This window comes from Harpia harpyja, chromosome 5 (assembly GCF_026419915.1).
Source record: "Harpia harpyja isolate bHarHar1 chromosome 5, bHarHar1 primary haplotype, whole genome shotgun sequence".
In the NCBI taxonomy this organism is placed as follows: domain Eukaryota; kingdom Metazoa; phylum Chordata; class Aves; order Accipitriformes; family Accipitridae; genus Harpia; species Harpia harpyja.
The window spans coordinates 79,548,518-79,564,074 of NC_068944.1; the positions used below are offsets into that span (position 1 = coordinate 79,548,518).

At 43.8% G+C, this 15,557-nt stretch overlaps 1 protein-coding gene across 7 annotated transcripts in view; it reads left to right on the forward strand.

The window, feature by feature from the left end:
• The window catches only part of PUF60 (poly(U) binding splicing factor 60), a 33,635-nt gene extending 18,784 nt beyond the window's left edge, over positions 1-14,851 (forward strand). For 5 of the 7 annotated variants that reach the window (XM_052787979.1, XM_052787977.1, XM_052787978.1 and 2 more), the window contains 8 exons: positions 551-601; positions 4,707-4,868; positions 5,339-5,431; positions 6,392-6,605; positions 7,014-7,204; positions 11,680-11,815; positions 12,306-12,541; positions 14,418-14,851. In XM_052787979.1, coding sequence (XP_052643939.1) covers positions 551-601; positions 4,707-4,868; positions 5,339-5,431; positions 6,392-6,605; positions 7,014-7,204; positions 11,680-11,815; positions 12,306-12,541; positions 14,418-14,717 — 1,383 coding nt within the window. In that variant the 3' untranslated portion in view covers positions 14,718-14,851. The remainder of the gene's footprint in view (positions 1-550; positions 602-4,706; positions 4,869-5,338; positions 5,432-6,391; positions 6,606-7,013; positions 7,205-11,679; positions 11,816-12,305; positions 12,542-14,417) is intronic. The other 2 variants (XM_052787981.1, XM_052787976.1) reach the window with 1 other exon arrangement.
• Positions 14,852-15,557: the final 706 nt, after the last annotated feature.

Sequence of the window (15,557 nt, forward strand, 5' to 3'; positions counted from 1 at the left end):
CCTGCTAATGCTGGAATGCCTGTGTACTGGGAGAACCCTTAACTGGTATTTGAATCTCCCTTCCTTCAGAGGTTTCTTGAACACATCTCACTGCCTTCTACTCAAAGTTAGGAAGCCCAAAATAATGGCTTTGGGATGTTGGATTTTTTTAATGAAGAATCACTGTGGATGTGCTTGCCACATTAGGCAGCTCTGGCCTTTCAGGGCTGTGCATGTTTCTGAGTGTCTGATCTAGTTGAGGGGGCTCCTTTTTAAATGCTGGGGGTGAATCAACGACAGTGGTTGCAGAGGTTACTATTGCCTTGAGTCCCCCCTGGGAGAAGACCCTGCTTCCTGAGGCAGTGGCAGCAGCACAACTCCACCCTGACCTGGTGGGACTGGAATCTGCAGGGTCCCAGCGCTGGACAGTCCTTGGGACCAGGCAGTGAGGGGCAAGGAAGGAGAGGCCTCTCTCGCAGGTTCCCTGTGCCGCCGCTCTGCTTGAGTTTTTACAAACAGCCGTAGTATGCTCAGCTCCAACAGACTGAACTCTGTCTTTACTGTCTTTCAGATGGCAGCAGTGACAATGGGCTTTGGAGATCCTCTCTCACCTTTACAATCGGTCAATAGACATATTCACTTCTTCTTGGGCACTTTGTCTTAGTCAGGGCCTAGAGTGGGGAAGTATGTAGTGGTAATACAATGCTCTTAATTCAACCCAGCACAACCCTCCCACATACCCACCTGTTATGGACAAGCACAACAAGCAGAGGCAAAGTGTAAACTCCCCAGAGGAAGACCCTAGGCTGGGTGCAGTCTGCTGTGACACTGGCAGTCGGGGTCCTGGAGTCAGTTGGCAAAGAAAGCTTTAGATTTCGAACAGTTCTGAACACACCTGTGAAATTGTGGGAGCTGCATTTCTAGGGATGCTACAGTTCTGAGGTCCTGACCTAAAACTAACTGCCAAGGTAACTCACAAATGGGCAATTTCTTATGAAACAAACTCACAGCACTGGAGACCTGGCAGCTAAGGTGCTGGGGAGGACTGGGGCACTATAGGTTTGCAGAACATGTTGTAGCCCAGATGTAAGACTGCTCTTTACTGTGCATGTTTCCAGACTAGGTGAATATGGCATGTTTCAAGTAAAGTAAAAGCAGGATGGAAGTAACAAAACTGCAGGACTATTCAGAGAATCTGTGCAGTCCTTTAGTGCTGAAATTTCTAATCGGGTGCCACAAAGAGCTTAATAACCTGGGACTATCCATCCCCTCCTTTTTCCTAGACATGTTGCACAATGGCCACTGCAGAAAGTGTCCTGTAAGCTCCACGCTGCCCGCAAAGGTTCATTTATAAATTCATTTGTAAATTTGTAAATATTTTTCCATCTTGCTGGAATATAATATTTCTGCTTGGTGTAGAGTGCAACCGGAGGCTTGTACTCCAAAATGAAAGATGCACTAAAACTAAAATCACTTGTTTTCCCTCCTTTAACACTGCCACAGTAGGTAGTGTGTCAGCAGGGGAGCCAAAAAAAATTTCATGGGGGTATGTAAGTTTGGAATGGAATAGAAGCATACATCTCGATGTGAATTTGACATAACTGGTTTCTGAGCACTTATGCCCAAGAAACTTCTATCAATTAATGTAGATGCTTACTTGATATCATAACTCCATCAATTTTGCCTAAAAAAAATTTTTGGCTCATTATTCACAGCTGGGCAACAGATGAAAAGTGTGTACTGATAATGTCACAGGAAACATTTAATTTCTCATTAGCCTTAAGGGCATAGTCAGTATTGTGAATCCTTTTCCTAAGACATTGCTCCCTCTCTAGGGAGTCAGAGACTACTGCTGATGGGACAGAATCTAGAAGTAGGAGTCTGCACTGAATCATTTGGCTGTGGTACAGTTCAATGTAGTTAGGATACCCTGCCCTCAGCAAATGCTTTATCCCAAAGCCCATCAGGAATGCCGAAAATGCAAACAGACCTCTGTCCAACACTTTTTCCTGTTGACAAGATTCATCAGTCCCTACATGAAGGAAGTGCAGCCTAAACTTCCTATTGTGGTATCTTAGTGCCTGAGATTAAAGCTTCCTGTCTACTTGATCCTCCAAGTATTAATTACAGCGCAAGATTTCCATGTCACTTCAGCAAGATGAGCACAATTTCCTGGCGTTCTATTAAAATTGAAGCTAGTGGTGATGTTTTTGCATCACCTCCTTTGTTTAAAGGAGCACTCCAAGATGATGTTTTGGCTTGTCCTTAAAATAACCTTCATAAGCACTTAACAACAACATTACATAGATACAACTATTAGTTGCTACCTTTATGAACATTGCAGATACTTAAAACTCCTTTTTATAGGTGGAGAAAGGGCCAGTGGCCAGTAAAATCTACTTAGTATAGCTAGTGAAAACAATGAGATTTCTAGTCATGAGTTTCTGACACTGTCATGCACTTAGTTCACAGGTGTACATTGCATCATTCCCCTGACTTGACACTACCAATTGCTGTTAGTGATCCACATATGCCTGTAGTCATCATGGTCCACCTCAGTTCTGCCTTTTGTAGGTCCCAATTTCTAATATGTTGCTGATGTAACAGAGAGTCCTCCTAACTCCACCCCAGCTATTTTGTTAGGATCTCTGCAGCAGAGTAAGATGTGGATTTCCTCCTGTAAAGGTTGCTGCCATGGGAGAGGACAAATGCTGTTTTTCTTGCACCTGTTGCATTGATAACTGAAAAGAAGAGCATGTCCTCTTTGTATATATAGACTCTTCAGAAGGTGAAAAATCCCTCTGCCTGGTGCAAGGCTGCAGTGTCTTGTCAAGAAGCACTCCTAGTAAAACACTAAATTTTTATCACAGTCTGTGGCACCGTGGGTGAGGCACTTCACTTAGACACTTGGTGTTAGAATGGTGATGGCTCTGAACCCATAAATGGACACACTACACAGACTGAGGGGCTACTGATCACTGGCTTTCCTGCACCAAAGCTGGGAATGTGTTGGAGAACCTGGGAGACAACACATCAGCTGTCCTGCGTGTACACGTGCCATAGTCCTCCTAGTCACAGCATTGCAGAGTAAATTGAAAAACAGCTTATTTTTAACTGTGAAATACTTAAACCCAGTCAAGAGGCAAGCTTAATATCACTTCAGGAGCAGCAGTATGGGGTGAGAACCATTCCTATTTATAGTATCCCTGCTGTATTGAATAATAGGAGTTGAACCTTTACAGTTTGTTTCCTCCTATGGTCAATGTCAATCACGTACAGGTACTATGAGGGAGAAGGATTTCTTCAGGTACAGTTTGTGTCCGTGCTTCTGTGACTATCACAGATAAAATGCTGTCCCTCCTATTTTGCCATTTGAGTTGCAGCATCCCCAGACACGTCAGAGCTCATTGTGCTCATGCTTGTTATGGCATTCTGAAAGTAGGCCTCTCGTAAAGGCCTTGATTAAAGACCCTCTTAAACAGTGGTGGTGGGGAAGAGGTGGTTGTTCAGAGCTCCCTGCTTTGGTGCCAAGCACTGTGGTGCTGGGAAGGGAGAGAGGCATCAAGCTTAATGCTGCATTTGCCTACTCTGCAACAGTCCGTAGCCCTTACTGCTTTACATTTGTTCCATCTGTTCCACACAGAACAAGAATGAAGCCCTGTGCATATCTCCAACGCACTGTAATTCAGTCTTGCTGATCATAGGGAGCTGCCTCTACAGAGACCTAATTTCCGCCTTGGTCCCAAGACGTGCTGCTAGGATATGCTGGCCAAACCTGTGATTTTTTGCAGGCAGCATCTTCCTAGAATAATGTTCATTAGTAGTAGCAATTCTAGAATTGCAATAAGGGTGAAAAATAATTGAAGGATATACTGCTTTTTTGGATACCTGCCGTAAGAAATTTCTGGATTTGTCTTGCAAACAGGTTTTCAGGCATACTTAGGAGAAAATAGCACAGAGACCTTCTCTGCACCGAAACTGATAAGGGCGGAGTCTTTGGGGGCTGCACCACTATCTGAGCCAGTAACAACAGGCAGTGATAAGTACTAGCACCACACACTTAACTCAGAAGTTTCATTTAACCATTTAATTTTTTTTGCTTTGCTTTTGAACTGTGCGGTGGAAGTGGTGCCTAGTACTGGATCTCGTACTGCCTGGGGTGGGGCGGGGGGAGGAGGTGGTGTGTGATGCTTGAGGGGAGTGGGGAGGAGGTACCCAATTCCAGATCCTTTGCTGCCTGGGAGGATGGGGTGGGGGGAGGGAGTGACTAGGTGGTGCCCAATATTGGATCTCTTGCTGTCCCTTGTGGGAGGGAATGGGAGGGATTGCTAATAGTGTCTAGAATTGAGACCTTTGCTGCCTGGAGGGGGAAGGTGTCCTAGAATGAAGTTATTTCCTCCTCCTGCAAGCGTTGCTGGAGATGTGATCAGGCTGGGGAGGGTTAGACCTTATCAGTGGGGTTGGAGTTAAGGTTCCTGAGGTGGCAGACCCCATCAAAGATTTGACTGCCCCTGGGAGTGAGCTGTAGTGCTTATCCGCTCCAGCAGTCTGTGCATTGAGCAGGAAAATACTTCTTTATTACTACGTGTGCCAGGCTGTGCTGCAGCCCAGTGAGGAGCTACCTGCTGTTGGGTCATAGCTCCTGGGAGGGAAGGAGGAAGGGAAAGAGGTCCTGACATCCATGACCACCCCCTGATCTAACCAGCCAGTTCTTCTTTCCAATACAGATGGCAGCTCAGAGGCAGCGCGCCCTGGCCATCATGTGTCGCGTGTATGTGGGCTCCATATACTATGAACTGGGAGAAGATACCATTCGCCAGGCCTTTGCCCCATTTGGACCTATAAAAAGCATTGATATGTCCTGGGACTCTGTTACAATGAAACACAAGGTTGGTTAACAGCCCTTGAGTGATGTGTTTTTTCTTCTCTCCAAGGCCTTCCTGAATATATCCAGGAGAGGAAGGACCCTTTATCCTTGTAGAGAGCAGGCTGCTTTTAGCACTTTAAGATAAATGTTTGTAGCTGCCTGCTCTACTTAGCTTTGCAGGATTCTGTAGTGGGAACCAGATGTGCGTGGGGGTGGTGCACGTGAAAGATGCCAAACAGCTAGCAGTCCTGTGTGCAGTGGCCTTTTGCTATTAAGCCTCTAAGTATGAGAGTCTCTGGAAGCAGGTAGCCTTCTGTCAGTACTTCTGCATGCAATTTTCCGCTTTAATAAAAAGCTTCCTTAAGGAAACATCTTCTCAGGCCATGATAGTAGGAATCTGTTACATGGGAAGTCTTGACTGCATTAGTTTGGCACTAGATTCAAGACAAGATACAGCTGGTATGATTCAACAAGCACATCCTTCTGTCCTAGGGTTTTGCTTTTGTGGAATATGAGGTACCTGAAGCTGCTCAGCTGGCCTTGGAGCAGATGAATTCTGTCATGCTTGGGGGAAGAAATATAAAGGTGAGTAGCAGGCATGCTCTGAAAATTCTTAGCTCTCTTTACTGTGAGTGATGGTTTTATGCCTAGAAATGCTTCCCATAGCACTGTAATGTGGAAGATAACCTAAAGTCTGTTCCCTGATAGACCTTGATATTCAACCCATTGAGTACATAGTGGCTCTGGGTCCCTTTCTCTCTGAGGAGAAATCCACAGCATGCTAATAAAACCTAGAATCTTGTTCTTGCAAGCTAGCTCAGTTTTTTCCACCCACGTAGAATAGAAGCCTCTTGAGGACAAAACAAAGGTGATTCTTGATATTTTAATGCTGCCATCTTATATTGTACCTGTGTGGATGGTAGATAAGTAGCATCAGACTTTTGTTGTGCCTGTCGATAGTGTGAGGGACTTCAAGTAGAGGTCCACGCTTGCCGTACAAAAAGGAGGCATTCAGCACAAACAGAAAGGAGCAAAGGTTTGTAGCTGTCTTTTTTCAGGCAGTAAGAGGGGATCTTGCAAAGGTGAAGCTTTGGGGATTGAAATTGGGGGGGAAACTAGCATTTTCTGCAGTGTTTTATATCTTGCATTTATATCTCCAATACACTCTGCATATCTGCAGTGTCTGATTTCTAAGGGGGTTTTAGGAGCCTTCAGAAGGATACAGAAGCATTGTGTTTTGCTTTCAGAATTGTTTTCAATTCCTGGAAGTTGGTCTTCAGCAGGTCAGGGAGCATAAATGGGGGAAATATGGTGGAGGAGAGGGCAGAGTCTGTCCAGGCTCTCAGTACTTCTAGAATCCCCTGTAGTGCAGGTTGTATCCCACAGCTGAGTCAACTGTTGCCCTTTGCTAATTATGGCCTTATGAGGTGTTACTTGGTTTGAAAAGGCAGTCAGCTGGCTGAGGGCTTGTCTGCTGTAACTCTTGGTGAGTCATGCTGCTGCTCTTCAGAATGCTTAATGGACTGTTTGCTGTGTTCTCTGCAGGTTGGGAGACCTAGTAATATAGGTCAGGCGCAACCAATTATAGACCAGCTAGCAGAAGAGGCACGGGCTTTCAACCGCATCTATGTGGCATCTGTTCATCAGGACCTTTCAGATGATGACATCAAGAGTGTGTTTGAGGCCTTTGGGAAGATCAAATCCTGCACACTAGCCAGGGATCCCACGACAGGAAAACACAAAGGCTATGGTTTCATTGGTAAAATGGCTGTCTGGTATTTGATGTGGGGTAGGGAGAGTGGTTGGGAGCATCTTCTTTTTGGTTGTGTGTTTTGGTTTTTTTTTTAACTCTGGTGGAAGAATTGCATTAAGCAATGGGATAGAAATAAATTTGGAGCAGATCTGTGCCTGAACTTAGAAATATAATTAATAGCCAGATATTTTTACTCACTGTTATGTAGGTTGAGAGATCTTGCTGTGCTGACTCTTCTCAACAATGCTTGTGCGATCAGAGGCGCAAGATGAGTGAGCTGAGCCCTGAGGGTCTTTTCACTGGAACTCTTAGCAGTTGTTTTTTGCAAATACAAGTCACAGCTGTGTGATGAGAGAGTGGCTGAGTTTAGGAGTAAAAAGGATTGTTTGTAAATATTTCTCTTTCTCACTGCAGAATATGAGAAAGCACAGTCCTCTCAAGATGCTGTTTCCTCTATGAACCTCTTTGATCTTGGGGGTCAGTATCTCCGAGTTGGTAAAGCTGTGACTCCTCCAATGCCTCTCCTGACACCTGCTACGCCAGGAGGACTACCTCCAGCAGCAGCTGTCGCTGCAGCAGCTGCTACAGCAAAGATCACAGCACAGGTAAGGCACAAGCTGGCATGACTCAGCCAAGTGGATGATTGTTGTGACCCTGCTAGAAACAAGCATGCAAACTGTTCCAGCCAGCTGTATTCACTAGTTTGAATGAAAGCCCTTGGCCTAGATCATACTCTGCTGCCAGGACTTCACATCTAGAAGCTTGCCCCTGACACTTGTGAGGATCTCATACACCAGCATTTTGGAATGGAGTCTGGCACAGCTGATCAGAACTTTATTTAAAGAAGTGGTGGGGGAAGATTGGAGGGGATTCCATGTCTGAATAGGCAAACTAATGATGAGGGAAATGGTTATAGTAGAGGCTAAAAGAATGCATGAAAGTACATGAAAGGGAGCAGACTAATAATCGCATGAGCAACACTTTGTTGTTGAAAAGACTGCCTGTGTAGTAAGGTGGAAGACAACTGTAATGGCTTTAGGCTGTTCAGAAACAAGGAAATGTAGTGATGGAGCAGAATTGGATGTTGATGCAGGAGTCTAGGGTTTCTCAAATTTAGTTTGCTTGAAGTAACAGAAGCGCCTGGCTATGACCAATAGGCACTGATGGAGGAGGATTGTCTTTCAAAGCAAACTCCCAACTCTGTGTCCGTTGTCCTCGCCCTCGGCAGCAGAATCTCCCCCTGCGTCACCATAGCCCATGAAAGAAACAAGTTCTAGCACTGTTGGGTTCATGGATTCTCTCAAGCAAAAAAAATTGCAGAGGTGTGCAGCCTATATGTGCTGCTAATCAGCTGACTGGACTTAATTTTGTAAACAGCTCTTTTTTGAAAATATTTCTCTGAATCACAAGGTAAAGGCAGAAGTGGGAGGAGTTGCCACTAATGTGAAACTCTCCGGTGGTTTGCATGTCCCCAGTAAAAAGTCCACAAGTCTGGGAACCTCTGCAGTTGACTAAGGAAGTAAGTTGAGGCATGGCTAGAAGAATTATTTGGATCAAAATCACTTTGAGAGAGAACAATTAACTCTTCTCATAAGTGAAATGGTAGAGATCTGTTACAGGCATGGATAAATCTTAACTTTTTCTTTCTGCAAAATACTGCAGGATTTGTTACTGTGAGGAAAATGTAAAATTCCATATATAGAAAAAAGGTTCTGAAAGACCTCAGAGATACTTGGCAGTCTTGTTGCCTTTATTTAGACATGGTACGGATGTAGGTAACGTGTCTGATTTGCCATGTGGGTAGTTGTAGATGACTAGGGAAAAGGGTAAGAACAGTTACAGAAGGCAATATCTCTTATTTTTGCTCCTAGCGTAGTTCTTGTATGGAACAGCTTATTTTAAATAAGAGCATATGTAGTCATGGTCTGTAAGAGCTTTAATTTCACAGGTTTTGTTTTTTTTAAACGCAAGCTAATCAGTAAACTTGGTGGAGCTAAAGAAATCATGGACATGAGAGAGAAACTTAAGTCAGAGATATAACTTTGGATCTGCAGTCAGAACTGCAACTTTAGTCTGGAATTAGCATGCCTGCCAAGGAAGGAGGAAGTGTCTCCGCACTCAAATGAAACTATGAAGAGAGAGAGGTATTGAGTAGCAGAGATAGTTAATATCTTGACAATGACAGTAAAAAAGTCAGTCTTGCAAAAGAAGTTAAGGAATGAAATCTATTAGGAAAAGTTTCTTTAGCCATTTAAGTAAAAAGTGGGGGTAGCTAATGACCAGTGTAGTCAAAAATTATGATGGTCTTGTTACAGCACTGAATGCTTACATAAGTATTTTTCCCCTTCATTAGAAGCATAAGGCAGACTGGCTAATGATGCACATGGGATTACTGCACCCTAGGTGGTGCAGAGCTCAGAGTTTATCATGTGCAGATGTACACTTAGTAGTTTGGAGGTTTTTTTATAAGTCTGTCATGTCAGGGCTATTGCCGTATGGTTGAAGCATAGCAAACATGATACTTTCATTTAAGGTAGCATGGAAAACTGGTACCTGCAGACTTTGTTCTCACCCCAGTGGTAGGGGAAGATTGAAAACAAGCTGTCCTGGTTTTGGCTGGCATAGAGTTAATTTTCTTTCTAGTAGCTGGTATAGTGTTATGTCTTGGATTCAGTATGAGAAGAATGTGGATAACACACCGATGTTTTCAGTTGTTGCTGAGTAGTGTTTGTACTAAGTCAAGGATTTTTCAGCTTCTCATGCCCAGCCAGCAAGAAGGCTGGAGGGGCACAAGAAGTTGGGAGGGAACACAGCCAGGGCAGCTGACCCAAACTGGCCAAAGGGGTATTCCACACCATGTGATGTCATGCCCAGTATATAAACTGGGGGGAGTTGGCCTGGGGCGGGGGCAGATCGCTGCTTGGGAACTAACTGGGCATCGGTCAGCGAGTGGTGAGCAATTGCGTTGTGCATCACTTGTTTTGTATATTCCAATCCTTTTATTATTATTGCCATTTTATTATTATTGTTGTTATTATTATTATTAGTTTCTTCCTTTGTCCTATTAAACTGTTCTTATCTCAACCCACGAGTTTTACCTTTTTCCTTGCGATTCTCTCCCCCATCCCACTGGGTGTGGGGGGAGTGGGTGAGCGTCTGTGTGGTGCTTAGTTGCTGGCTGGGGTTAAACCATGACACAAGCTTTGAAGGAAGGATAACATTTTCAAAAGAAACAGATAATGCAAAATGTTTGGGTGTTTTAGGGAAATACCCCTGCTAGATGAACATAACTTTCTTTGATAAGACTACTTTTATACTTTGTTAGGAAAAAGAAACTAATGCATATCCTATCAACAATTCAGGAGTTGGTGGAAACCCCTACGAAAAGCTATTAGACAAGACCAACACTATTACAATGAATTTTGAGATGTGTAGGCAAGTGAGAAGAAGAGGTGGAAATGAGCTGTGCTAGAAATTGCTGACCCTTCACTCTGCTGGTGAAATTACTTACAGATAGGTCTCACTTCATCTCCGGTAAAAATATTAGTGGCGTTATTCTAGGCATTAGGAGAAGAGCTCTAATGGAATTAGTTGGCAACACAGAGATGAGATGCATTATTAATGTAGAGTAGAATTGAAATATCGCAGCAGATTGGACTAAGAAATATATGCAGCCTGTAGTAGTAGAGTACAAGATACTGCATTTAAGGAACGAAACCTCAGAATTTTTTGCTCCATGGTGTCAGGGCTTATAGGAGCCCCATGAAAACAAGGAAGAGAAGGATCTGTGTAACTAAATCATGAGAATAATAGCCTGGAAAGCAACAACAACAAAAACCCAGATCCTAGGGTGTATTTTAGGTGTGTTATTTTCAGTAGTTTTATGGAAGTGTTTTATCATTTAACTAGGTGTTCATCTCAAATGTTTGAATTCTGGTCATCTAGAGTCAGGATGTTTATTTGGATTATAGAAGGTATAGAGAAGTACTTAAATTATTGGGAGGATTGGAAAACCTGATATGTGGGAAGAAACTAGAACAGTTTGGCTTAGTATAAATAGAAAAATGCTGAAAGGTGCATCACATTTTTGCTCAAGTACAATCTATGGAGGCAGGTAGGTAACGGGATGGGAGAAGAGGTGCTGACAACACAAACAAGAGGAAGTGGTTATAAAATGTTTCAGTTATTGAGGCTGGAAGTTTGAAGAAAGTTTCCAGTTATCGAAATCAGTAAAGTTCAGTAGGGTCTTACCAGTAAAAATGGTAGTGGCAAAAGTTAGTTATATGATTGTCTCATTGAGAAATTTACTAATGTGGTAATTGTTTGCAGTTGCTATGATCATGAAGGCCAATTTCAGTGCTGTGTTGCTGTCTGCATCTAAAGGATGAAGACTAGAGAGATAAGATTTTTGGTTTAAACTGATCCAGAAGTGTGCAGCTTTTGAAAATAGCAGTATTGTGCTCTCCCTTGCCCTGTCCCTTGTGCTTGCAGTAGTGTTTTTGACTACAGCATTCCTTGAATCAGACAAGGATTAACCTTCTGCCAGATCCCTTAGGAAAAACTTAAGCTGTAAGAGTTCCCTCACCTGGTTTGTCACGTGGTCGCAGGGTCCTGGTGCTGTCATCAGAGAGGGTGGGATGGGAGCTCCCATCAATCTTTTTAAATGGATCACATTCCTTGGCATCAGTAAAAAGCTTTATTTGTGTACAAGGTGGAAACAAGTAAAGATTCCTCTTGCTCTGGAATTGCCTGCATCTTTCAAACCATGTATTGAATCCCTTGGTGTCTTTCATTCAGTAACCGACCTAGCAGCTTGAGAGGGTGGGTGAAATTTGAGTTGCAAGAGAACATTTTTCTTCCAAAGCTTGGTGTCTCGTAGTTTCTACATCTCTCTGGTGGGCTGGGTGGCATACTTATTTCTTTTACAGTAGCACTGGAGAGCTGTCATCCTCAGAATCTATGTATCTATTATTTCTTAGGTGTGAAAAAAGCTGAGCCTCAGCTGAATGCAGCCGTAGTATGACTTCTTGATGCAGAATTAACACTTGGGGTTTTTGGTTTGGTTTTTTTTGTCTTGCAGGAAGCTGTGGCAGGAGCTGCGGTTCTTGGCACATTGGCAACCCCTGGGTTGGTATCTCCAGCACTGACTCTGGCCCAGCCGTTAGGGGCGTTGCCACAGGCTGTAATGGCAGCACAAGCACCAGGAGTCATTACAGGTATGTTTACTCTTCATTTTGTCACTTGTGTACCTGTTACAAAGCATGGTTTCCTATAGCTGGGGTCACAACTAAGGAGAATTTGAAGCTGAAATCTTCTTCCCTACCCTGCTTTGTCAAGAATTTTTTTTTTTTTTTTTTTTTTTTGTGCAGCATAGCAGGAATTTATTTTGGTATGTAGTAGATACGACAGGGACATGAACTTCACAGCAGGAGTGCATGGCACTCTTGAGTGAAAATCTGGATAATTGTTACTCCATGCAAAATCCTGCACTCTGTCTCCCTTCTGGGCAAGTATATGATGCATGTATTGAGTGCTTATGTCCTGTATGCTGACTAGGCTGCTGCTTATGTCTCCTTGGTCGTTGTTGGTGCAGAGCAAATAAAACCATCTAGATTCTGTGGTCCTCTTTATCACTGGCTGGTGTGTGCCCAAATGTTGCAGAATGTCGGTTCTTTTCTTTATGCTACAGAGTTTGTACTCTTACAGGTGTAACCCCTGCCCGACCTCCCATTCCTGTCACTATTCCGCAAGTGGGAGTTGTGAATCCTATCCTGGCTAGTCCCCCAGCATTGGGCCTGATGGAGGTGAAAAAGGAGAAGGAAGAAGAGGAGGTATTCCAGGAGTCAGAGAGGCCAGAGATGCTGAGTGAACAGGAACACATGAGTATATCTGGCAGCAGCGCCCGTCATATGGTGATGCAGAAATTGCTTCGTAAACAGGAGGTGAGTGCAGTGTGACTGCCCTGAGCTGGTTCCAGTTGTCAGCAAATGAGACTACTATGTGTAGATCTGTCTTAATGTGGTATAGCTATGCAGTTTTGTATGTGGTACAGGCTTCCTGCAGCACGCGTTGTAGGTACCCCACAGAGCTCGTGGGGGACTACAAAGGCTACCTGCTTGTCTGCTGCTTGTGATGGTTCTTACTCTGCCTTTAGGATCTTCTCAGAGTTTCTCTGAGGGTTCAGACCCATCACTAGGCCAGAAGAGGCTCGGCTAGGAGGTGTCTTTGATTAAACTGTGTGTTTACTTAGCATCATTAAAGCAAACTATGATGGCCTTTTGGCTTATAATTAAAGAAGTGAGGCTGGCACATAGTCAGGGGCAATCTGTTCCAAACTATTGAGTCCACCTTTTCCCCACAACCTTTTACTGTAGGATGAAACTCAGGTGTTTATAAAACAAAATTTCACAAAAGTTATAGTGAGAAAGAGGACAAGAATGAATGATAGAAAAAGTCAGAACGTTAAACAGAACACTAGATTGATAGATTTTTTTTTTTTTTTTGGAAGGGGCTGTATTGATAATTTCATCAGGCTTCTTGTTTGGGCATTACCAGAGCTTTGATTGAGTTTCCTATCTGACACGCAGATTTCCTGAGCTTTGACACTGAATCGACAATTTGTTTGCTAAATAGGGATAATAGCGATGTGCATTTCATAAGGGAGGACACAAATGAGTTAGCTAGTGAGTGTTCTCCTTTACTTTCAAAGGGTATGTAATTTTAAGTACATCTTTGAGCTTCTGACTTAGCAGCCAATTTTCCTCTGTCACAAGTACCTTTCCCAAAGAATCCAATTCATTTGGTATGCTTGCTTGAAAAAAGTTTAGCAGTGTTGAAAAAGTCTTAAACTACACCATTCGCAAAGCTGCTTACCTTTCTCAACCTGTAAGTACCCTTCTGTTTTTGCTGCTCTTTTAATAGGGTCTTAAAGGCAGTTATACAAACATGTGAATAAGAACTGGAACAAGTATTTTAAAATTATCCTGAGGCTGAAATGCCAAGTCTGCTAGCCTATGATGTTGGGTGGGCCAGAGCTGGGAGGAAGGGATGTGGTAGAGCTGGGTGTAATGCACAAAACCAGAGAGGTTCTGGAGTCTCTATCCTTGGAGATACTCAGAAGTCATCTGGACATGGTCCTGGGCAACTCTAGGCGGCTTGAGCAGGGGAACTTGGACCAGGTGACCTCCAGAGGTCCCTTCCAACCTCAACCATTCTGTGATACAGAGAGGTGCTCAGTCACAAAAGGGCTTGATGGGGGGATACATAGGAGAGGTATGTCGCAGGTGCTCTGACTGGCTCATGTGTCATTATCCCCTGTAATGAAAGTAACTGGTCAACCATCAGTTGTCAGAGGTATGAAAGACCTAGTTAATCCTTCTACTTTATTTAGAGATGAGGAAAAATTAAAAAAAAAAAAAAAACAACAAAACCACAACAGTGGTGTTGAAGATAACAAAGCAAAAAATAACTGGATGGCAACAGCACAAGAAAAATTATAGATGTCTCCAGGTGACTTGTGCTTCAAAGATGTGTCTAAGAAAAGCCCGAGAGGTGGCACAGAGCTTTCCTGACTGAGGCCAGCCACAACATAGCTGGCAGTGAATGAGATTTGTTCATGCTTTGGATGCCTGGGAAGAAAATTTACTTATTTATCCCAGAGAACCTGGGACATTATTGGTTTCATGGAATATGCTTGTAATGGCATAGCACTAGAATATCTAGTTGTGCTCAGGCATGCTGTGTAGTCTGATGTGGCTTTGCAGATTTAATCTCAATGTCTCTTAGGTGTATTAATTCACTTGTCCCTTCTCTCCGCAGTCCACTGTGATGGTGCTTCGCAACATGGTGGATCCAAAGGACATTGATGACGACCTAGAGGGAGAAGTGACAGAAGAGTGTGGCAAATTTGGGGCTGTAAACAGGGTCATCATCTACCAGGAGAAGCAAGGAGAAGAGGAGGATGCTGAGATCATTGTCAAGATCTTTGTGGAGTTCTCCATGGCCTCAGAGACTCACAAAGCCATTCAGGCTCTGAATGGGCGCTGGTTTGCAGGAAGAAAGGTGGTAGCAGAGGTGTATGACCAGGAGAGATTTGATAACAGTGACCTGTCAGCATGAACTCTACTTGAAAGACTTCACCCCTGCCCCCTCTGCCTGTCTGGGTTTTTTTAGCCATGTGTAAAGAACGCTCCAGGGTGGGCACAGATCTCTGTGATGTACTTGTAGTTTGGATAAAAGCGCAAAGAAAGCTAGTGTGCATCTGTGTGTGTGTGTTAAAGGGGCTGACATCTCGTCAGCTGAGTCTGACATGGGTCTGGCCTCATCCGCCTAGAAGAATGGGGCCAGAGCCTGAAGAAGGGTTGCTGCTTGTGCTCCTGCCTTACACTGTGGTCACTTCAGGAACACTCAGGTCAAGATCCCACTGCACCTTTAGGGGCTGGAATAGCAGTTTTCTTCAGAGATGGGCCGTAAATGGTTGGAATGGAGGAGGGAGTCTCTTCATAAGGTATTTCAGCAGCACCCTTGAGTGCTCCTGCATTAACAAGGATAGCTTGGGTGGTGCTGGGAGGGAGCCTTCCTACTGAGGATCTGCATGTTGAGCTTGGACTCAGGAGCCCAGACGTGAGTCAGAGCCCAGAATTGAACCACCTGGGCCTTTTTAGAGTGTTCACATCGTGTTTGTCCTGATACCATAGTTTGGACCTCACAATTTTATTGATGGGTCAGAGTTACCCTTACTGATCCTTCCTTAATGTGCTAAAATATGAATAGCAAGTCAGGCTGCAGGCATCACAGCTGGGTTGAGAGTGCGAGTAGTGTTGATCTGTAGGACCTAAAGTGCATTTATGAAATAAACATCTAGCCCTTGTACTGTGGACGGTGATACAGAACACATGCCTTTGCCTGAAAGGAAAGTTTGGGGGTTTTTTTGTTGAGGACTCAAAGCTTTAGTAATAT